This window comes from Felis catus, chromosome E3 (genome assembly GCF_018350175.1).
Source record: "Felis catus isolate Fca126 chromosome E3, F.catus_Fca126_mat1.0, whole genome shotgun sequence".
NCBI classification, from domain to species: Eukaryota; Metazoa; Chordata; class Mammalia; order Carnivora; family Felidae; genus Felis; species Felis catus.
Window position 1 is genome coordinate 37092317 of NC_058383.1, and position 23824 is coordinate 37116140.

General features: G+C 44.9%; 1 protein-coding gene across 6 annotated transcripts in view; it reads right to left on the reverse strand.

Annotated features, from left to right (window-relative positions):
• UBN1 (ubinuclein 1) overlaps positions 1-23824 on the reverse strand; it is a 38831-nt gene that overhangs the window by 2723 nt on the left and 12284 nt on the right. Inside the window, exons 8-17 of one of the 6 annotated variants that reach the window (XM_011290644.4) lie at positions 18087-18157; positions 16483-16612; positions 16197-16315; positions 15791-15919; positions 15459-15605; positions 6422-6472; positions 6285-6327; positions 3913-5136; positions 2175-2418; positions 1803-1892 (exon numbers count right to left, since the gene is read on the reverse strand). In XM_011290644.4, the coding sequence (XP_011288946.2) occupies positions 1803-1892; positions 2175-2418; positions 3913-5136; positions 6285-6327; positions 6422-6472; positions 15459-15605; positions 15791-15919; positions 16197-16315; positions 16483-16612; positions 18087-18157 (2248 nt within the window). Of the gene's footprint in view, positions 1-1802; positions 1893-2174; positions 2419-3813; positions 5137-6284; positions 6328-6421; positions 6473-15458; positions 15606-15790; positions 15920-16196; positions 16316-16482; positions 16613-18086; positions 18158-23824 lie in introns of all 6 variants that reach the window. The other 5 variants (XM_011290643.4, XR_002150681.3, XM_045047911.1 and 2 more) reach the window with 5 other exon arrangements.

Here is a 23824-nt window from a genome sequence, read left to right on the forward strand (position 1 = left end):
CTGAAGAAGGTGTAAAGGAGACAGAAATGGAGAAATGGTACAAAAAAGCACTTTCCCTTTTTTTTTTTGGCACTAAAAATACCACAGGCCAACAGTCATGCTTCCAATGGCTCTTAAATTATTTTCTTTGTTTCAAAGTGTGACGTTCCTGAAAGCAAGCAGAGGCAGGACTATCTTTCAAACCTAGGTCTTGCCTAGGTGGTTCTGTGACCCCGCATTACCCTCTTAGCTACAGTAGCAGCCACCAGTTTGTGAGGTGAGTCCCCTGCAGCTTCCCTAGAGGAAAACAGAGCCCTTGTTCACACAGGCTTAGCCCCTCAGTTCTTTTCTCTAAAGAAGCAAAATTTCCACCTTACAAATCTTCAATCCATTCTTACAGGCAAAAGGCCTCCAGCATTCACTAGGAATATGTCAGCCTCAGGCCAGGGGGTCAGGGACCCACAGCAAGCGTGGAGGAGCTTACACTCAGAAACATCAGGCCACAGGCATGCCCAGCTAGGCAGCTCCCTAACTCCCACCCCGGTACCCGCACACCAGGGCTACCCCAGCCTCAGCATCCTGCAGAATGGCTCTCGCCTGACCGGTGCAGCCTCCCTGGTCCCCTCTGGAGCAGGTCTAGCGTAGTAAGAGCAGGAAGCCAAAACCAAGACCTGGTGAGCCTGCGCACCAGGGTCCCATGAGGTGTACTCAAGAATCAGGTTCCAGCTGCCTTCTCACAGCAATACCACACCCTTTTCTGAAAACCACTGCTCTATGGAGATGAAAAGCAGGAAAAAAAAAGGAGCACTGCCCAGCTGTGTTCCTGAATGTCTGCTTTCACCCCTGAACTCAACCGAAGGCTGCTCCCTTGGGCATACTTTGTGGCAGCACAGGTAAGGGTCCCTCCTAAAACCTCACCATTGGGCTCTCCCTTTCACATAAAGCTTTAAGCACTTTTTACGGTGCCTGGGTGGCTCAGTCAGTTAAGGGTCCCACTCTTTTTAATTTTCTTTTATTTTTTTTTTTGAGAACGAGTGAGCGAGCAAGCCCAAGTTGGGGAGGGGCAGAAGTGGACAGAGAGAATCTGAAGCAGGTTCCACACCATCATCACAGAGCCTGATGCGGGGCTCAAACTCACTAACCATGAGATCATGACCTGGGCCAAAACCAAAAAGGGAGATGCTTAACTGACTGAGCCACCTAGGCACCCCATTAAGCCTCTGATGCCTGATTTCAGCTCAGGTCATGATCTCAGGGTTCATGGGATCAAGCCCCGCATCTGGTTCCATGCTGACAGCAAAGAGCCTGCTTGGGATTCTCTCTGTCCCTCTCTCTCTGCCCTTCCCCCAGGTGACTTTCTCACCCTCACACTCTCCCTCCCTCCCTCTCTCTCTCTAAACAAACAAGCAAATAAAGCCTTGAGAGCTTTCTGTTAGCTGCAGCACCTGGAAGGTATAGCAACTTAACTGAACACTTTTGAGTTCCCCAATTAACCCTTGGAAATGAGCACCAACGTAAGCACCAAGTTTCGCTAAGGGAATTCCTGCTTTGAATACAGGCCATCACTGCCTCCCCTGTGAGCACACAGGGTAAGGCCGACCCAGTGGCAATCCCAAGTGGGGAATGAGGGGAAATTCCAAAGTGGAAGCCTATGTTGATCTCTTGGAGTCCCCAAAGAGCCAGAGCCTTCAAGGACAAACCAGGACAACACAGTGACAACGAGTAGAAGACACTGAACTCCCTGGCAGCAGACAAGGCATCTGAACGAGTGGAGAGCAGAATGCCGCGTGGTGCATGTGGCACTCTGACCACCTGGCAATTACCTGGCAGACTCTGCGGGACGTGAGTGGACACGGCAGCGTGTGGGAGAGGCGCTGCACGGGGCGGGCTGGAGTGCAAGCCAGCCAGGAGACCTGAGAGAAAACAGGAGGGGAGAAAAGAACAAAACACACACATTGAAGACAGGAACAGAAAAGATGCTTCAGCGGTTGAGAGCCCAGACAACCTCCTGGACTGGTTCTGGGTCAGAACCCCAAGGGGAGGGGGCTCAGCACGGTTCCCAGGAACGCTGCCCAGGGTCACACACCAGACAAACACAGGAACCCAGCACACAACAACAGAACTCATCAATCAGCACAGGCAGTGGGGAACCTTCTGTCCATCCAGCACAAGGAGACAAGGAGAGAAGCACTTACTATGGTTGAGGCCGTGATGGAACGTCCCAGGGGCAGGACCCGTGACGATGGCATCCTTGGAAACCCCTGCTTTGGCAGAGGACTCGGCGCTGAAGGATACCACATGGAGAGGAAACTGGGAGATGATCCCTAGGGAGTTGGAGTTCATGGCTCCAGGCAGCTTCGGGCTGCCAGACTTGTAGGACGCAGACAGCAGATTTAAGGGCGAGGAGCTGGCCAGCAGCACAGCCCCACTCGTTCCTTTCTGGGGAGGAAACACAGCACGGTCAGAGCACCAGCACTGTTCAAAGCTCACTCACAAACCAAAGCTGGGGATGGACGTGCAGGGCAGGGACCCGCTTGTACACCACCCCTTGTGAAGGCAGCCCCTGCACTGCTGCCCCCAAAGGAAGGAAGAGGATGGACTCTAAACTGGCACGGAGAGGAGCACCTGGGTGGCTCAGTCGGTTAAGCGTCCGACTTCGGCTCGGGTCATGATCTCGCGATTCGTGGGTTCGAGCCCCACATGAGGCTCAGTGCTGACAGCTCAGAGCCTGGAGCCTGCTCCGGGTTGTGTCCTCCCCTCGCTCTGCCCCTCCCCCACTCGTACTCAGTCTCTCTCAAAAATAAATTTAAAAAAATTAAAAACTGGCATGGAATGGCTCCCAGGACCATGTTCATTTAAAAAACCAAATATAGGGGTGCCTGGGTGGCTCAGTCGGCCAAGCGTCCGACTTCGGCTCAGGTCATGATCTCACAGTTCATGAGTTCGAGCCCCGCATCGGGCTCTGTGCTGACAGTGCAGAGCCTGGAGCCTGCTTCGGATTCTATGTGTCCCTCTTTATCTCTCTGACCCTCCCCCACTCATGCTCTATGTCTCAAAAATAAACGTTAAAAAAAAAAAATTTAAACCAAGTATAAATTACTCCTTTGTGTAAGAAAGGAAGACCATCTTACCCAAATATCCACAGATGTAGGTACACACAAACACCAGTGTGTTCGTATTTATGTACATTAAACATACACACACATAAATATTTGTATGTTCTGACCTTTGTCTTTACAAAGAGATGGGAAAACCCTGGAAACTAAGCAACACAGCTACCTTGCAGGGGTGGTGCCAGGGTAGAGGTAGGTGAGATCCTGCTGTACATACCTTTCTATAGTTTTGTCTTTGTAACAACAGAGTCATTTTCTATGTTGGAAACATGGAAACAATTGCTCTCTCATTTCCCCAGCCTGCATACAAACTTCCTGTAATTACCTACCGGCAAGCCTCATCAACCATTGGACTCTGTCAAACTGCCTTTATCTGACCTGCAGAGTCCTTTAAAATCCGACCAAAAGGGAATCACTCTTACAAGTTACTGATTTCCTGGGGCATGAACATCTCCACAAAACTGATGAGCTGAGAGATGACGCCATTTTCATTTACTTGTTTTGAGAGATAGACAAATAGGAGGCTATGAAATGTGAAAGGAGTTTTGTGGCTCATTCTGTGCCACCCAGGATCACAGCACCTCTGGCAAACCAGTCCTTTCCCTCTGCTCATCCTCAGGAGAAGTTTCCAGCTCTCCCGGGATTCCTACCACTAGAAAAGCAAAAACCTACAAACAGGAAGCCCAGGCCGCCTTCCAGTTTCCGGGCTCACTATTCCTACCTGACCTTCAGTGTCGGATCTCTCTCTCCGACCAGGGCAAGGCAAGCGGCCCTGTCCACAAGACCCACGAGGGGCGGACTGCTGTGCCAGGACACTCACTGGCAAGGAGGTAGACGATGTCATGCTGCTAACTGCGCTGGACTTCAGGGAGGAGGTCAGTAGCTTTGCCACTCCCTGGGTCCCACCACTGGAGTCTCCATTTGGACCACCCGGAGGGGCCACCAGGGTCAGCTTTTGGGAAACGGGTGGTTTTTTCACTGCAGAGGCTGGGACGGGTCTGCTGGCAGACTGTCCTGCGGAGGGAGGCTGTACGCCGGGGAGCAGGTTCCCGGAAGTAGAGGTCTGGACTGGTGTTCCTCCAGAGGAAGAGCTGCTGCCAGAAGAAACCCCATGTTTAGAGACAGAGCTGGCAAAGGGACTATTCTTGTAAGACGGCCCTGAAGAGCCAGCGGAGTGCTGTTTTGCTGGATGGCTCGGGGCAGTGGAGGATGAGGCTGGGGTCTTATGAGAGGTGCTGCTGGAGACCGGGGGGCCTCCTGACGAGGCCGGCGTGGAGGGATGGAAGCTCTGGCCTTTGGTTGCTGTCTTCACAAGCTGGAGGAGGGAACGATGGCACTGTGGGGAGGAAGGCTTTGGGCCCTGGAGCTTATTGACAAAAGGAGCTGGGGGGGTGAAGCTCTTCTGCTGTTGAGCACCCGCGTGAAACACTTTCACCTGGGGGCCGGGCACAGGAGCTGCCGCCTGGGGTGTGTGAGACGTCCGTGGCAAGCCGTGGTGCTTTGCTTTGGACTGGTGTGCTTCCGGCAGGCCCTTGCTGAGCGCAGCCTGACAGGACAGCTCTTTGTAGCCAGAACTCTCCGGTTTTTTCTCCTGAGAGGACTGCCCCAGTGCCAAAGCCTGTTCAGCTAGAAAATTGAGGGGAGACTGCAGAGAACTAGAAGGCGATGGGGCGGAAGGGTTGGGCTTCGGAAAGTTCCTCTTCTCGTCTGTACATACGGCGCCTACGATCTTCTCTGCGGGTGCTTTCGAGGGTGCAGGCAATGTGAACTCAGAGCTCCCACTTGCTCTGCTATTCAGCACAGCCAGTTCCTTGGACACAACCTCCAATGAGGAGGCTGAATTACGGATCAAGTCTCCGTCCAATGAGTCCTCAAGGTTGATAGGAGCAGGATTAGCAAGGCTGCCAGATGCCTGGGATGAGAGCTCCCTGTTTGTGGCCCCAATGCTCAGGCCTCCTCCCGCGTGTTCTGAAGGCAAAGCCAGGGGGCCACCAATCTGACCTGATGGGACGGAAACCTTTTTGTCAGGCTTAGAAGAGGATTCCTAAAGGAAAGTAGAAATTCCAATGGTTAGAAATGTCCAAAGATGCCAACGCTGGCCCTGTGGTGAGGATGCAAATGTAAGAGCACCACAGGCCCCCAAAACCCAGGCTTTCCTGCACGGTCACAAAACAGGGGAGGAGCAGAGTAGCTGCCATGCCTGCTTGCACTTGAAAATGCTGCTACCCCTTCGCCCTCTCTGGCTCATGTCTGGCTGGCTGGGACTGGCTTACCAAGCATGCTTTCTTGTTAAGTACACATCCATCCACAAAGAAACTCTTATTCTGTTTCTGAAAAAGTGTAACACTTGAGCAAGAGATGCTCTCTCCCTGTTGGCCTCACATGGTCTCAGAGTGCTCCCAGCTGCACTCAGAAAATGAGGCATGGCATGAGAATTGCCTTGAATTAGCTTTCTTTTCCTCCCTGATCTTCTCTAGCACCTGTCTCTTCAGCTGGGCGCAAAGGAAAAGTCCTGTCACGGGAGCAGGAACAGGGTCTACCTCATTAATGCCACATCCTGAGTGCTTATTGCCATGTGTCTGAGACACCGAAGGAGCTCAACAGATACTTAGGAATACAGAATCTGCACAGCTTACTCCCATGGACTAGGTGTGTTAAGGGCACAGCAACTGGTAAAAATTTTGGCACAATAGCAATTTTTACTACACTGAGAGGTTTCTGCAATGCCTGAGATGGTTCTCGGTCTCTGCTCTCTACCCACTGTACTTCCCTCCATCTCTGCCAGGCAAATGCAACAAAGCCAGCTTCCTCTAGGCTCACCACTTAGCTGGCAGTGTTCTTCCATGAAAAATCTACCGCCACGCTGCAAGACCTGAGCATCTGCAGGGGCTTTTCACTCCTCAGAGGGCGGTCGGGAGACCTCACTTAAATCTCACCACCACCCCCAGGAACTGGCCCGGTGGGTACGATCTCTTAGAACTAAGGCAGGAAGCCCAGCTCAGGTCTCTACCCTGCCAACCTCAGGCACCTGTAGTGGGGCAGGCTGCCTCTTGGTATAACCTCAAGAATGCCATCCTGGAGAGTTGCCTCCCAGTCCAGCAAAGCTCGACGAGTTGCTATGGTCAACTGACAGGTTTCACGTGCATGGCTGGAAGATGGAGAATGGTACATGACCAGAGCAGGCTGACTCACCTTCATCTTGATTTTGGATGAGGCCATTACTTTCTTCTTGGCCCTAGTAAAAGGAATGAACACAGAAAAGGTTTAGAGGAGATCCACAAAGGAGATGAAAATAATAGTAGTCCTGGGAAGAGAAAACACGGACTCACAGGATTGATGTCAGGTGCCCATGGCCTCGTCTGCTCTCCTTAAAAAGAGTCCTGAAATAGAGAACACTGGATGGTTTGCGCAAACTCCCTGAAAGCAGGCACTCTTCTTCTAGAGCTTTCCTACCACCTCTGGTACTCAGTGGCTATTACGCCTTAAATATCAGTGGACCGGTGAGCTTGATTCCTAGTGAGAGAATCTAAAGTAGCCGCACTGGCCATTCAAAAGCGAAGAGTCTAGGAGTGACCCAAAAAAGCTATGGCTCTGCCCCAATATTTCTCATAGGATTTTTCCCCTAGAGACAGCAGTGCTTTCCTTATTGCTGATTCTTACCCCTTCCAAAGGTCAAATGTGGAGTGACCCACAGCATGTCTTTTCCCAGGAAAACACAACAAAATTTTCTTTGTGACCCTCCCTACGCACTTTCACAGGGATGCCTAGGTGGCTTAGTATGTTAAGCATCAGACTTTATGGATCATGAGTGACCTTGGCTTGTAAGTTCAAGGCCCACGTCAGGCTCTCTGCTGTCAGCGCACAAACCCCACTCAGGATCCTTTGTCTTCCTCTCTCTGCCCCTTCCCTGCATATGCACACGCTCTCTCACTCAAAAATAAACATTAAAAAAAAAAAAAAAAAAAGAAAAGAAAAGAAAGAAATTCAATCTGTAAAGAGAGAAGAGCAATTCCACCTAAAGAAGGTACAGAGACAAGGAGAGAAAGTTCCATGACTTGAACTCTGGGAAGGTGGTGGAGTAGGAAGCACCAGAAACTGTCTACCCTCCTGGACAGCAACTGCACTAATAATACAAGCTGTCTAAAGGAACTATTTGGGAACGCTAGAGTGTGTTGAAGGCTTACCATGGGGGGCTGGGGGTGGGGGGGGACGGGAAAGGCCTGGAGGGTAAACTGCTGTCAGTTTCAGCCCTTAGCAGGGATGCAGCCTCCTGACCCCAGCCCCACGGCAGGGAGGTATACACATGTTCCTGCAGCAGTTTGCACGCAGCTTGCGGGAAGTAGGGCAGGCAAAAAGGACCCTGTCCTTCAACTAACGGCGAAATCTCTGCTTCGGCTGCTAATTGCTGCTTTTCATCACAGAGGTGCAAAGAGGTGGGCAGCCACTGCTGTCCCCTTCTACCAACCATTGTTGCACGCCCCTGCCCCTCTGGCTGAGGTGACTTCCAGGGGATTTGAAAAACCAGTGCCCTTTGTCCCCGCTTCACTTATTCACTTTCCCACTTTTAGGAGACAGACATTAAAAACCAGAACATTCAAAACAACTGCATATATGGGGAAAAATGAGAAAGTGACTATACAAGTCCAAGGAAGGGTTTGGCCAAGACCTGGGAAGAAATTTCACACCACAGGCTGCTCCCTGGCATCAAGACCACCCACAACGTTCACAAAAATAAAATCAATAAACAGAACAGTGACCACAGTTACCAATACTGAATTGTAAATTTGAAAGTTGCCGAGTTGATCTTATAAGAGTTCTCATCAAAGAAAAGAAGAATTGTTACTATGTGAGGTGATGGATGTTCCCAAGAAATTAAAAAAAGGATGTGTGAACAAAATGGAAATAAAGAGATGGAAAACCTAAAAAGAAATCAAAAAGAGATTTTGGAGCTTTAAAGTGTAATAACTGAGGGGCGCCTGGGTGGCGCAGTCGGCTAAGCGTCCGACATCAGCCAGGTCATGATCTCGCAGTCTGTGAGTTCGAGCCCCGCGTCAGGCTCTGGGCTGATGGCTCAGAGCCTGGAGCCTGTTTCCGATTCTGTGTCTCCCTCTCTCTCTGCCCCTTCCCCGTTCATGCTCTCTCTCTGTCCCAAAAATAAAAATAAAAATAAAAATAAATAAATAAATAAATAAATAAATAAAGTGTAATAACTGAAACAAAAAATTCCCTGGAGATGTTCAAACACAGATGTGAGCAGGCAGAAGAAAAAATCCACAAATATGAATAGAGGACAATGGAAATCGCCAAGGCTGAGGAACAGAGAGAAAAAAGACTGAAGAAAAGTGAACAGGGTGTAGGAGACGTGTGGGACACCATCACTTGGAGAATGCACACCACACACTGTACAAGTCCCAGAAGAAGAAGAGGGAGCAAAGGGCAGAGAGAATAGTGGACAAAAACTGGCTAAAAACTCCAAAAATCTGGTGAAAGAGATGAACATACAAATCCAAGCTCAAAGAACTCCAAGATGAACCCCACACAAAGCAATATAATCAAACTTTTTTTTTCTAAAGTTTTATTTATTGAGAGAGAGAGAGAGAGAGAGAGAGCGCACGAGCCTGTGCATGAGCAGGGGAGGGGCAGAGAGAGAGAGGGAAAGGGAGAATCCCAAGCAAGAGCCATGACGTCAGTGCAGAGCCCTATGAGGGGGCTCAATGTCCTGAACCATGAGATCACAACGTGAGCCAAAATCAAGAGTTGACACTTAACCGACTAAGCCACCCAGGCGCCCCTATAATTGAACTTTTAAAACACAAGACAGAATCTTCAAAACCCATAGAGAGAAGTAAATCATCATTTAAATTATCAACAGATTTTTCATCATAAACTTGGGAGTCCAGAAGATAGTGAGCTAATATATTCAAAGTGCTAAAAGAGGGGGCGCCTGAGTGGCTCAGTTGGTCAAGCGTCTCGACTTCAGCTCAGGTCATGATCTCGCGGTCCGTGAGTTCGAGTCCCGCGTCGGACTCTGGGCTGACAGCTCAAAGCCTGGAGCCCCTTCAGATTTGGTGTCTCCCTCTGTCTGCCCCTCCGCTGCTTGCACTCTGTCTCTCGCATTGTCTTAAAAATAAAAATAAACATCAAAGTGCTAAAAGAGAAGGTCAGACCGGAATCCAAATCCAGTAAAGCTGTCCTTCAAAAGTGGGAGAAATATTAAGATACTCCCAGATGGGGATGCCTGTGTGGCTCATTTGGTTAAACATCCAACTCTTGATTTCAGCTCAGGTCACAATCTCACAGTCGCGAGACTGAGCCCTGTGTCAGGCTCCATGGAGCCTGCTGGAGATTCTCTGTCTCCTGTTCTCTCTCTGCCCCTCCCCCTGCTTATGCGCACGCTCTCTCTCTCTCTCAAAATAAATAAAGATTTTAAAATATATATGTATATATATGTATGTATATGTATATGTACATATATGTATGTATGTATGTATATGTATATATACATATATGTATATATGTATGTATATGTATATGTATGTATATATACATATACATACATGTATATACATATATATATATATACATATATATATATATATATATTTAAAAAAAAAAAGGTACTCCCAGATGAATAAGAGCTGAAGAAAATCGTGAGCACTAAACTGCCCTGAAGGAAATGCTCCAGGGCGCCCTGTGAGGTCAAATAAAAGAACAACCAACAGTAGTTCAAAGCCATGCAAAGAAATAAGGATCTCAGAAATGGAAATACAAGGGCAATTATAACAGCTAGTATTCTCATGAAAATGGTTTGTCACTGTGCTTTTTAATTTCTACATGACTTAAGAGACTAAAACTTTAAGGAAAAAAAGTAATTATTAGTATAAAAGCTAGCATTACTATCACTTTGGTTTGTAACTCCAAATCTTGTTTTCTACCTAATTTAACACACTAATGTATCTCTAAGAATTATCAGCTTATGTTTTAGAGCACATAATGTATAAAAATGTAATTTTGTGACATCAACAACCAAAAGGGGTGAGGACAGAACTGTAGGGGAGCAGAGTTCACAGGTCACTGAATTTATAGAAGCAAGCCCTTCCTTCCATTAATTACTTTAAATACGAATGGATCAAACTTTCCAATCAAAACACTGAGATTAGCAGAATGGATAAACAACCCAACGCTGTCTACAAGAAACTCACTTAAGATCCAAAGGCAAAAACAAGTTGAAGGTGAAAAGGTGGAAGAATATATTCCACACCAAGAGTAACCAGAGAGAGCAAGGAGGGCTGTGCTGACATCAGATAAGAGAGACTTTAAATCAAGAAACATTACAAGACAAAAAAGGTCATTATGTACTAATAAACACCTCAATACAGCAGGAAGATATAATACTCATAAACATTCCTGCAACTGAGGCAAAAACTGACAGAACTAGAGGGAAAAGCAGACAATTTTACATTAAGAGTTGGAGACTTCAGTACCCCACTCACACTAATGGATAGAACAACTAGAAACAAGACAAATAAGACAACAGAAGACTTAACATATAAACCAGCTAGATCTAACAGACATACACAGAACACTCTACCCCACAACAGAATACATATTCTTCTCAAGTGTAGACGACACACTTCCCAGGACAGAGGCCACAAATTAAGTCTAAAGACATTTAAAAAGATAGACATTATACAGAGTATCTTCTCTGACCACAAGAGGCTACAGCTACAAATCAACGACAGAAGGAAAACTGACAAATTCACAAAATTGTGGAAATCAGAAAACATACTTTTTAACAAATTTTTTTTTTCAACCTTTATTTATTTTTGGGACAGAGAGAGACAGAGCATGAACGGGGGAGGGGCAGAGAGAGAGGGAGACACAGAATCGGAAACAGGCTCCAGGCTCTGAGCCATCAGCCCAGAGCCCGACGCGGGGCTCGAACCCACGGACTGTGAGATCGTGACCTGGCTGAAGTTGGACGCTTAACCGACTGCGCCACCCAGGCACCCCCTCATACTTTTTAAACAGTCAGTGGAGCAAAGAAAAAAATCACAAAGGAAATTAGAAAATACTTGAAAGACAGATGAAAAGGAAAATACAACATACCAAAACTTACAGACACACCCAAAAGGATAAGAGGGTACTTACAGCTATGAACATTTAAAAACAAGAAAAATCCCTAATCAACAACCTAACTTTACAACTTAAGGTACTGGTAAAAGAACAAATTAAACCTAAGGCCAACAGGAAGGAAGCAAACACTGGAGATCAGAGCATAAATAAATAAAACAGAGAATAAATAGAGCAAAATCAGATCAACACAACGGACAAATCTTTAGCTCGATGGGCTAAGAAACGAGAGGAGACTCAAATTACCAAAATCAGGAATGAAAGTGGGGACATTACTACTGATTCTACAAATAAAAAGGACTGTAAGAGAGGCTATGAATAACTGCACACCAACAAACTGGATTACCTACTTAAAATGGACAAATTCCTAGAAACCCAAAACCTACCAAGTAATTCCCAAAGAAATAAAAATTCTGACTAGAGCTAAACTAGCAAGGGGACTGAGTCTGTGATCAAAAATCTCCCAACAAAAGAAAGGCCCAGACCTGATGGCTTCATGGGTGGATTCTACCAAGTATTTTAAGCACTACCAACCCTTCTCAAACTTTTCCAAAACTGAAGAAGAGGGAATACATACAAATTCATTCTATGAAGCCAGCGTTACCCTGATACCAAAGCCAGGCAAAGACACTGTAAGAAAACTACAGACAAATATCCCCTATTAACACCGATGCAAAACTCCCCAACAAAATACTAGTAACGAGAATTCAGAAGCAGATTTAAGAAGATTATACATCATGACCAAGTGAGATTTGTGCCTGGAATGCAAGGGTGGTTCCACATACGAAAACTGACCAGTGTGACACGCCCCATCAACAGAATGAAGGAATAAAGCCCCACGTGACATCTCAATTGATGGAGAAAAGACGCAGGACAAAATTCAACACTCTTTCATGACAAAAACACTCAACTAGGAATAGAAGAAAACTACCTCCACATAATAAAAGCCATGTATGAAATCCCACCCAACCCCGCTGCCACCCCCAGTGAACATAATAGTCAATGGTGAAAGGCTAAAAGTGTTTCCTCTGAGATCACGAACAAGGTAAGAATGCCTGCTTTCACCACTCCTATTCAACATGATACTAGGAGTTCTAGCCAGAGCAGTTAGGCAAGAAAGAGAAACAAAAGGCATCCAAATTGGAAAGGAAGAAGTAAGCTTACCTCTGCAGATGATATGATCTTTTATGTAGAGAACTCTAAAGATTCCAAAAAATTTTCAGAATAAATTTTACAAAGTAGTAGGATATAAAATCAACATACACAAAATCAGCTCCATTTCTGTACACAAAAAATGAACAATCTAAAAAAAAAATTACAAAAATAATTCCATTCACAACAGCATCCGAAAACAAAACAAAAACCAGGAATTAACCTCACTAGGCACGTAAGAGACTTGCACAATGAAAATGACAAAATACTGCTAAAAGAAATTAAAGACAGAGATAAATGGAAACACATCCCACCATGGATTGGACTTAATATTACTAAAATATCAATACTACCCAAAGCAATCTACAGATTCAATGCAATCCCTAGCAAAATCCCAATGACTGTTTTTTGCAGAAGTAGAAAAACCCATCCTAAAATTTATAGGGAATTTCAAAGGACCCTGCACAGTCAAAATAATCTTGAAAAAGAATAAAGCTGGAGAATCACACTTCTTGATTTCAAAACTTACTACAAAGCTACAGTAATCCAAGCAGTGTGCAACTGGCATAAAAGCAGACACATGAACCAATGGAAGAGAACAGAGAGCCCAGAAATAAGTTCTCACATATACGGACAAATGATTTTTCAACAAAGGTGCAAAGACCAATGAGGGAGGCACAACCTTTTCAACAGATGGTGCTGAAAAAGCTGGACATCCACATGCAAAAAAAAAATGAAGTTGGACCCTTAACACCATATACAAAAATTAACTCAGCTTCATGACCCTGGATCTGACAATGGTATCTTACATATGATATCAAAGACACAAGCAACAAAAAGTAGACAAATTGGACTTCATTAAATTTAAAAAATTTGCATACTGAGGAGCATCTGGGTGGCTCAGCCGGTTGAGCATCTGCTCTTGACTTCCACTCAGGTCATGATATCACGGTTCTGAGACCGAGCCCCACATTGGGCTCCACAATGAGTGTGACTCCTGCTTGGGATTCATTTTCTCTCTCTCTCTCTCTCTCTCTCGCTCTCTCTCTCTCTCCCTCCCTCCCTCCCTCTCTCTCTCTCCCCCCCTTCTGCTCCTCTCCCCCACTCACACTCTCTCTCTCAAAATAAGCAAATAAACATTAAAAAAATTTTTTGTGTGCATCAAAAGATACTATCCACAGAGTAAAACGGCAACTCACAAAATAAGAGAAAATATTTGGAAATCACATCTGTTAAGGGATTAATATTCAGAATACAAAAAGAACTCCTAAAACAACAAAAGAACCTGATTAAAAAATGGGCAAAAGACTTAAACATTTCTCTTAAAAAAAGGTATATAAATGGCCCAATATTATATATTAAATGATGCTCAACATCACCAATCACCAGGAAAACTCAAATCAAATATATAGGGAGATACCACATCACATCCATTACAATGGCTACTATCAAAAACCCAGAAAACGTCAAGTATTGGGAAGGATGTAGACAAATTGGAACATCTATGAACTATTGGTGGAAATACAAAATGATAAAACCACTATGGAAAACATTGATGGTTCCTCAAAAATTAAACATACAAGGGCACCTGGGCGGCTCAGTTGGTTAAGAGTCCAACTCTTGATTTCAGCTCAGGTCATGATCTCGCGGTTAATCGGTTCGAGCCCCATGTTGGGTTCTCCACCAGCAGCACAGAGCATGCTTGAGACTTTCTCTTCCTCTCTCTCTGCCCCTTCCCTACTCACACTCTCTCAAATAAATTAACATTAATGACAAAATTAAACACACAACTACCATGTGATCCAGCAACTCCACTTCTTGGCATATACACAGAAGAACTGAGAGCAGGGTGTCGAAGAGATATTTATACACTCTAGTTCATAATAGCATAGCTCACAATAGCTAAAACATGGAAGCAACCTAAGTATCAGCTTAGGATGAATGGATAAGTAAAATGTGATCTATACATACAATGGAATTTTATTCTGCCTTAAAAAGGAAAGAAATTCTGTAATGTGTAATACAAACAAATTCATGGAAATACTATACTAAGTGAAATAAGCCAGTTACAGAAAGACAAATTTTGTATGACTGCACTTATAGGACGTACTCGTAGTAGTCAAAATCATAGAAAGTTGGGGCACCTGGGTGGCTCAGCCATTTAAGCATCCAACTTCAGCTCAGGTCATGATCTCACAGTCCGTGAGTCTGTGCTGACAGCTCAGAGCCTGGAGCCTGCTTCAGATTCTGTGTCTCCCTCTCTCTCTGCCCCTCCCCTGCTCATGCACTGTCTCTGTCTCAAAAATAAATAAAAACATTTAAAAAAAATGTTTTTTAAATCATAGAGAGTAGAATGATGGTCACAGAATCTGGGCGGCGGGGGGAATGCAGAGTTATTGTTCAATGGGTACAGAGTTTTCAGTTTTATAAGATGAAAAGAGTTATGGAGATGGATAGTGATGGCTGCAAAAACAATGTGAATGTATTTAAAACCACTGCACTGTGCACCTAAAAATGGTTAAGATGGTGAATTTTATGTAAAGTATATTTTCTCCCATTAAAAAAAAAAGAACAGAGCACTAGCTCCAGCTAACTTTCCTGTCCAAGTATTGCAGAGTCCATTTTCATGGGAAGCTACAGAACACAGAAGTTCAGCACTTAACTCCAATAATCAGCCAGCACTGTTCCTTGCAAATGAGACTTCTGTTCAGAACGGGAACATGTCTCCAAGATGAATCTACTTCTCTACTTCTACCAAGAGCCAATATCTCAAAACAGGTAAGAGCACGGTGATGTGGGAAGAACATGCAGCCAACTCCAAACTGAAATGTGACAAAGAATAACAAAGCCAAAACCCCACAGGTAACTTTGCTCTCCAAGGGAAGAGTAAGAACCATTCACAGCAACCAGTATGGCCCCCAACTCCTCTAGTGGGAACAGAGGTGAGTCAGCTAGACAGTGACTCCCTGAGGGAAGGGACCGTGTTGGCCTGGCACAACAGAAGCACTCATATATGTCTTTAAGGCAAAAACACTCCACCTCATCACCACACTGACCATACTGGCTGCTCATGGCCCTCACCTGGCCTGCATCCAGCCTTTGGGCCAGAGAGGTTTGACCTCAGCATCCAGAAAGGCCTTCACATAGTCCTCCCAAGACTGGGTCTTATTGTTCCTCTCCAGATCGTAGGTCTCCAGTTTTATCTTCACCACGTGGCAGAGCAGCTCCCTGAGGAGTAAGCAAAAGTCAGAAACTTCAAACTACCCCAAATCCTTCTTTCAAGGTTTCAATTATGTGCTTTCAGCAGCCCTGATTAAAGTAAATGATTCTAACCTTCATTAGAAACACGGGAACATGCTCAGACACTGGCCCCACAAACCCTCCAATGAGGCAAGGTCCCAGTTTGGGCACACCTGATTTCATCATTCCATTGGAATTTCTTCCGGGGTCCCATTATCCTCCTGCCCCCCTTTTCTTCATCTTCTTCCTCATCAGAGCAAATCCGCTCCCTCTGCTCCTTGTCCTTCTCCTCTTCCAGCATCCTATAGCATGGAAAGAAATCAGTGGGACCCTAAGGGTCACGGCCACAAAAGAACTACTTTCTCCCACCCACCACCCCCCTCCCCCACTTGCCCATCCCGACCCCGGGCTTCTAAGAAAAGGTGCAAATGCTGCAGAAGAGCCAAGAGTCTCATTCACAAATGTAATAATGAAAACACACACACACACACACACACACACACACACACACACACACACACACAAGAAAGAGAAAAGTCAAGAGGATGATGTCCCGTGAGAGCGATGGAACACACTTACTTGGCGACCTTGGCTTGTGTGTGTGCCTGGCACTCATCCTGGTACTTGGCCATCTGCTCTGGCATTGCCCTTCCAATGGCCTCCTTAAGCTTCTGGAGAGGCTCCTTTAGACGCCCCCCCTGCAGAAAACAGAACGTAGTCTAAGACTGGTTTTTGTATCACGTCTTATACTGAGGACACACTATTGCACAAGGGCACTACAACAGCAGAGGTGGCATCTGTGAAGACTCAGTTACCCTCTCTGCTGGGCCCTAAAGCCAAGGGGCTCCACTCCAAAGTCACCCACCTGTTCATAGAGGTGAAGTTTCCGAGCACGTTTAACCAGGGTGTCCTTGCTGCAGGGCAGGAATGAAGCAAGATAGGCATATACCCCAGAACGGATTTGGCTACTCAGCTCCCGAGTTTGTACCTCTATGCTGAAGAACAGAACAGAGTCATCAAGGGTCCGCAGCTCACTGGAGCTTCTCTCATCATTAGGTCACCCTACCACAGAGAGGAAAACTAAGAGCCAAGAACAGGTCAAACCTTATGTCATCAGTCACACAATGTAACTAAGTGACCAGTGCAACAGATCTCCAGTAGTCACCAAATCAGAACTTCCACACCTGATGAACTCGGTTAGGTAAAGAGGGACAAAACCCTGAGGTCAAAGACAAGACCAAGTCAAAGGTAGTCAGGAAAACAGAACCCGAGAGAACAAGCTCGGAAGTACTAAATATCACAAACCACAAGAACTTAAGAGCTTTCAAAATGGAAAGTGATTGAGTTACTTGGTGTGGCCAGGAAATACTTTCCAACAGCATTTCCTTTTTTCCCAGTTCTATCCCTGATTAGGAAGTCAGGGAAGTCCTCACCCCTCCCACTGTCCCCATCTAGATCAGCAGAAAAAATATTTGTCTTCAATCCCTCAAGCTCTCTTTATGTGGCATGCTCCAGCAGGCTACCGTTCACACAAATTTCTCATGTATGCTGACCCTCAGGTGCTCTCTACAGTCCAGGCTTTCTGACCCAAGAGGCCAATTCCAATCCTGCTCATTTGCTAGAATACTCCCAAGTCTTGACAATTGTTCTTGCATGTGTAAAATCCTCAGTTGTTAAGCAACAAGCTTCCTCTCCTACATAATGGAACAGAGAGAGAAGCTGGCAAGGCTGGAGGACCTGATACCAAGAACCTGGTTTGGACTTCTACGTGTGGTTTTTCTGCTTTTTTAATCCAATTCATACAGTGCAATATTTCAGAGGATCAGGCATGCGGGAGAAGTGTCATGGGATGATATGTACATACCCTGGCCTTGGGAGAGGAGAATGACCCCAGGAGAGCAGGCTCCTGAGACTATACCAAGTTACCTCTTACTTTTCTGCACAAGCAAGCAACACTTTCTCTCTCATACTTGCCAAGAAATCCTCTTCCAACTGCCCATGATCATTATATACAGTGTTCTATTAATACCTGCTGCTTAAAGTTAGTAAGACCTACCATTTCCTGGAAACAGATATTTGGTGTAAACAACCCCCTTTAAAAAAAAAAAAAAAAAAAAAGAATACGGGCGCCTGGACAGCTCAGCCGGGTGAGCGTCTGACTCTCGATTTCGGCTCAGGTCATAACCTCACAGCTCGTGGGTTCAAGCCCCACATCGGGCCCTGCGCCGACAATGCGGAGTCTGCTTGGGATTCTCTCCCTCTCTGCCCCTTCCTGGCTTGTGCTCTCCCTCTCTCTCTCAAAATACATATAAGTAAACTTAAAAATAAATAAATAAACTAAAGGAAAATAATCACTGTTTTTTTCTCTCAGAAGCAGTCATCTTTAGGCAGTTCCATCCACACCCATTTCCCTGACCTGCACAACCCAGGCATGGTAGCAGCAGACACATGGAAACAAAAGATACTCACTCTAGGAGGGTGCCATTAACATCCTGGGTGAAGAACTTCTGTCTGCTCTCTCCTTCAGCAGCTCTGGCAGCCTGGTTCACAGCAGACAGTAACATCTGTTAGTGCACTTTCCTCAAACAACCACACACTCACCCACAGGCACAAGGCCAGTCCTTCCCTACAGAACACCTGCCGATTTGATAAAATCCTCACTCAGCCCTAATCCCAGATTAAGTTCACCTACGATCACCCTATGCTCCCAAATTGGTATATCCAGCTTTTTTCAAATGCTGCTGAAGCATCTATGGACTGTCCATTCTTCCAGAACTCGAAGCAGCAGTCACATAAAAGTCAATCATACAGAGTCAAAGCAATCATCACACATTTGACCAGCTGGTTACCTCCTGTGACCAGCACCCTATCACCTCAACTGTGAGATGGAATTTCCATACTTCCACGGTACAAAAACAATCATAACTGCAACAAACCCGCAAGATTAGAAAACCTTTATCCCCCGCACCCCTAAATAATAACAATGTGCTACTTTAGCACTTAAGGACATTGCAATTCTTGGGAAACTCACAATCCACTTAACAGTTTATCACAAACTCTATTACCAGACCATCTTAACCACTAACACACCTTCCTACCTGTTGACCCAAGGCATAGCAGGCTCCTATACAGTCTTTTGCTTCCCACGAGAACACAGTACGCACCCTGCGTGTCAGCCACGGCAGGCCGCCAGGGCACTAAGTGCACAAGTCAGGAAAGCAATCACAGCAAAAGTCTGAACCATAGATTCTCACATTTGGCTGCATCTTGGAATTACCTGGCAGTTTTCCCCACCCTAGACCTTTGGTCCAGATCGCATCACAATCTCTGGGGATGAGGCCCAGGAATGCGCACTCTTTAAAAGTAACCCTGGTAACTCTAATGTGCAGAGGGGATTGAAAACCACTGACCTAAACCCAAGAGTTGCTGGTCCAAAGGCTTTAGGTAAAATAAAATATCTAAAATCAGGCTTGATCTAGAATAATGATGGCAAACAAAGGCAGTGAGATTCTCGTCTTACGACAAACGATCAACCCTAATCAACCCCTCTGAGACTACAGGCACTGAGAACTACCCTCCACCTTCCTGTCCCCTCACGTGCCTTCCCCTCATTGTATCCTCTGCAACCCATTCCTACCTCTGGCTGCTCCCTCTCTGTCATTAGCTCTCCTTAATAATAGATGGAGTCCAAGATTCTATCTAAAACTATCTTCTCCCAATACCTTCTACACCTTCATAGCTTCAAAATAACACATAACCCATGTAGATCTCTCAAATCTAACACTCTAGCTCTAAACCCTTTTTTCTAAGCTCTGGATTAGAATTTCCAATTACTTCTGTCAATGGATGATCTGCTGGTATGGACACACAACTTACCCAAAACCAAACCCACCAGTTTCTGCTCCTCCTCCTGTGTTCCCCACTTCTAATAACTACACTCCATCCTCCTGAAATCCTTCCACTCCTTTCTTTAAAACCCTTAGGTAGTTCTCTCCAAGCCCAGAATCAAACCCAAACTCCTTTATGTGGCATTTATGGTCCCCATTCTCCACTACATTCCAGGGGGTCCCCACCATCCAACAATTCAACAACCCCTTGTCCCACCTCAGCCCTATGCCTGGGCTTCCTGTAAGGCCATCTCTCCACTGTGCCAGGCCAAACCTGTGGTTTCCAGTCTGATTCCTACATACCCAAGGAGCTTGTTTCTTACCTCAAGTCTGGCTGTCCACCTGACCATCTGCTTGGCCACACAAATATCACAGAGCTTACCTCATTCTGCTCTGTCCTACAGCCACCTGTTTACATGTCTACTGGTCCACTTACAGAGAACAAGCTCATGGAGAACAAGAACTGAATCTTATTTGTCAATATATTTCCCACAGCTGCCTATTACGTAAAGAGCTTAGTAAATGTCGCCTAAGTGCATAGATGAAGGAACAAACAGGTATTACTGAAAGAATGCAACCAGAGGAAAAAAGTTTGGTACCAACAAACAGAACCTGCAGAGAATACACAAAACTCAAGCCTCTGCAAACCCCTGGAGGGAGGGAAGTGCAAAGGCCCAGGATGAAAGGGGGTGAAATGGATGGATGGAAATCAAAGAAAGAAAGGTTGCAACTTTTAATCCATTCACCTGACGATTTCTTACATTTTCAGAAGTATTCAGAAGTCTTAGCACTTCTAATATACTGAGAGTATGATTTTAGTTTGAGAGAAAATAAACAGGAGTCATTCTTTTGTTTAAGCTTACAAACTGCTACTTCTAAGATCCAGAAGCGCTTTCGTATTCATTCAATCTAATCACTGTAACATGTATTTCAAATGCCCCACCATTTGGCAGACCTATCAACTGCTTCGGTTTACGTTCAAATTTTACTTTTAGATTATCAGGCAGTTCTTCAGTATGTCGGAGGTTTTCTGGCTATATAACTTTTAAGATATGTTTCCAATGCCTTTTCAATTGTGTAGATAATATCTCTGAGGGTCTGGTTTTATACTGAAGGTAATTAGTCAAGGGCTGTATTTTTAAATAAATCCAACTAAAAGAACAACTGGATTTATATCTGATACTCTTCCAGAAATAAGAGAGGTTCCTCAACCCTAAGAAGAGATACCCTTGCTTAAGGAGTTGTTTCAATCCATCAATCCTAGATTAACTAAGAAATGAAATTAAATGGAAACAGTCCAGTCATGCTATTTTACAACAGTTCCAAAAGCCTTTTAATGAGCTGTTTTAATTATAAGAAAAGTCACTTACAGCCTCTCAGCACCTAGGTCAGAGCCTTATATACTGTACCTGTTTTTGCTGGCATGATTTTCTTTTTAAAAAAGACAAAACAGGTTAGGTTTTTTCCTACCCTTTTCTCCTTGGATCCAGGTCTGCCTTGATTTGTGAGGCAGGGGTTCTAAGTCTACAACAGAGTAAGCTGTGAGCAGGTAGAGTAGAAGGGTGACAGACATGAGGTCTCTGTTTTTCTTTTCTCAGTATTGTTCCCAGTTTATGCTTTAGTCAATAGAGCTGCTCATCTGTCTGGACCAGGCTGAGTAGCTGCCAGACTACATCAAGACAGTAACCTGAGGGGGCAACACACGTGAACTTTCCAACAACCAAGACAAAAGGCACAGTCAAGGCCTATTCAGTGAAGACAAGGTAAAGTCATCAGATCAAATCACTGGATTCTTTGGGGCCATAAGAGCGTATAGTACAAAGAAACAGGAAATGAAAAACAGGCTAAATAGTGAACACAGTGAACATTGCTTGGGCATCCACCAGGGCGGCCTTCTTGGGGTACCTCTTTAATATAGTTAAGTTTTCAAATATATTTTTTCAAAGTTTCGAGCATCACATCTAGTTAGAAAGTAAATCTACCCTCTCTCAAAAATAAATAAACTTTAAAAAAGGGGGGCGGGGAGCATGGGTGGCTCAGTCAATTAAGCATCCGACTCTTGATTTCAGCTCAGGTCGTGATCTCACAGTTAGTGAGTCTGAGGCCCCACAGCGCGGAGCCCACTAGGGATTCTGTCTCTCTCCACCCTCCTCCACTCAGGTGTGTACTGCGCACATGCGTGCTCACTCTCAAAAATAAACTTAAAAGTCTACTTTTTCCTTCTCAGAGTAAAGATTATTCCCTAAGGGATGGATACATACCAGATTAGGATCTGCTTATAGGACCGTGGTGGGTGACAAACAGGATCCCAGACCCCTTCTCTCCCAGGATATGCATTCTGCCACAAGGAGATGGCCTCTAACTTCCCAACCCTCCAACCTAGTTTGTTGACTTGCGTAACCATTAGACGGGAGAAGTGATGTGAACACAGAATTTCTATGGCTAGATCTCACGGGCCTTGCAGCTTCCACTTTCATTCTCTTGAAATGTCACCCTGAAACTGCCATGCTCTGAAGAAACCCAGGATGAAAGACTATAAGGAGGGACAGGCCGGATGTCCTGGCCACCTCGGCCACCCCAGCCGTCCCAGCACCCAGCCAACTTGTCAGCTGAATAGAGCCACAAGAGTGAGCCAGGTAGGACCAGAAGAGGAACCACCCAGGCACCCAGAGTCAGGAGAAATGAAATGCTCTTTGAAGCCCTAAATTTTGGGGCAGTTTTGTTTAGGTAACAGTAGAAACTGATACATGTTTCGTCTAAGGCCAAAATTTTAAAACTAAATAATCTTATAAAAATAAAGAAAAGGAAAAGAGATAACAAGGGGAGTGAAAAATAAAGCGAGAACACGTAACACTACTAATGTTACAGTTATGTACATCAAGTTCAATGTAAATTTAAAAACGCAATGTCCAGTTCAAGATTGAGGACAGGGCTCCTTATTAAGGATCCAAATATCCATGGATGGCTTTTGAAATTATATGCAACTTTTGTGTACATAGGCATTTTCTCCCTGGGAGGAATAGCTTTCCCAGCAGAGTCTCAGTGAGGTCTGGGTTTAGAGCACTCAGCACACATGTAGGAGGCTCCAAGTGCCCGAGTACAGGACCCTGGTGAGAATGGACCACCTGGGGGTCCTCTGGAATGGCACTAAGTAACTTTCTAAAAATAAGCCTTCTTTTTCATGCAACCATCAAAAGTAAATGAGGGCTTTATAATAATATTTATTAAGTGAAGAAAGCAGGAAACAATTATTCACAACTATAATTACAACTGCATAAAAACATACACACAGAGGCTAGAAAGGAATATGCAAATTGAGAATAATTTTCAGATTGGCAGAATGATGGGTAATCCCCATTTTCTATCCCATTTCCCAAAGGTTCTTAACGCTCTTATAGTAGAAGAGCTAGGTGATGACTTAAGTATCAATCTCACATATGAATGCTCATTTTCAGTATGTCAATTTGTCCTGGTCACCACCTCCCCACCAAAACCCAACCAAGCCTACCGTATCTATAGGGTCCAGAACCCTGTCTCCACTGTCCCAAGAGAGAACTTGGCAGTCACTGAGGAAGGACAGCTTGCTCAGGGTCCATCCAATGGACTCCAGAAAGTGAGGCTTTCTTGAATCACAACCCAATGCTGCTTCATATTAAGCCATTTTGTTTCCATGGAGTTTGTCCATCTTTTTCCAAGAAAGCAATATAATCAGTCTAAGTTATCAGACTAGAACACTACCTATGGTGGGTGGAGGGGCACATCCAAGAATGTTTTTGACTTTTCTCTAAAAACACGACTGGCTACTGCCACTTATACCTCACTCAACTTACTTAACAAGACTTTCAGAAGCTACAAAAGAATTAGATTACAAACCAGAGGGCTGAGAATGACCAAGAGTAATTTTTTTAAACATAAATTCTGAGAGCAAACACAGAACAGTATGCTCAAATTCAGATTCGACTACTTCCACCTACACGTCCTATTCAGATATTCTCTGAAACGCTGACATGACACAATTCATTTAAATCATCACATTCAGAGAGAACACTGCACACAGGTGAATGAGGAAGAACTAGGGATCTGAGTAAGACATTTGATTTACTTCATCTGTTGTGCTAAAAAACTTTTTCAAAACAAGAAATCATTGTACCAGTGGTTAACATTTTACCCTGCCATAAAACACAAGGGATATTACACAGAAGAGTAATTCTGAAATGCTATGAGAACCACTAGTTTAATACTTAAGCTAGGGTCTGATGCCACCAGTTACATTATAAGTCAGGATGCCCAAAGTAAAATGTTCCTTAACTACAAGTCATC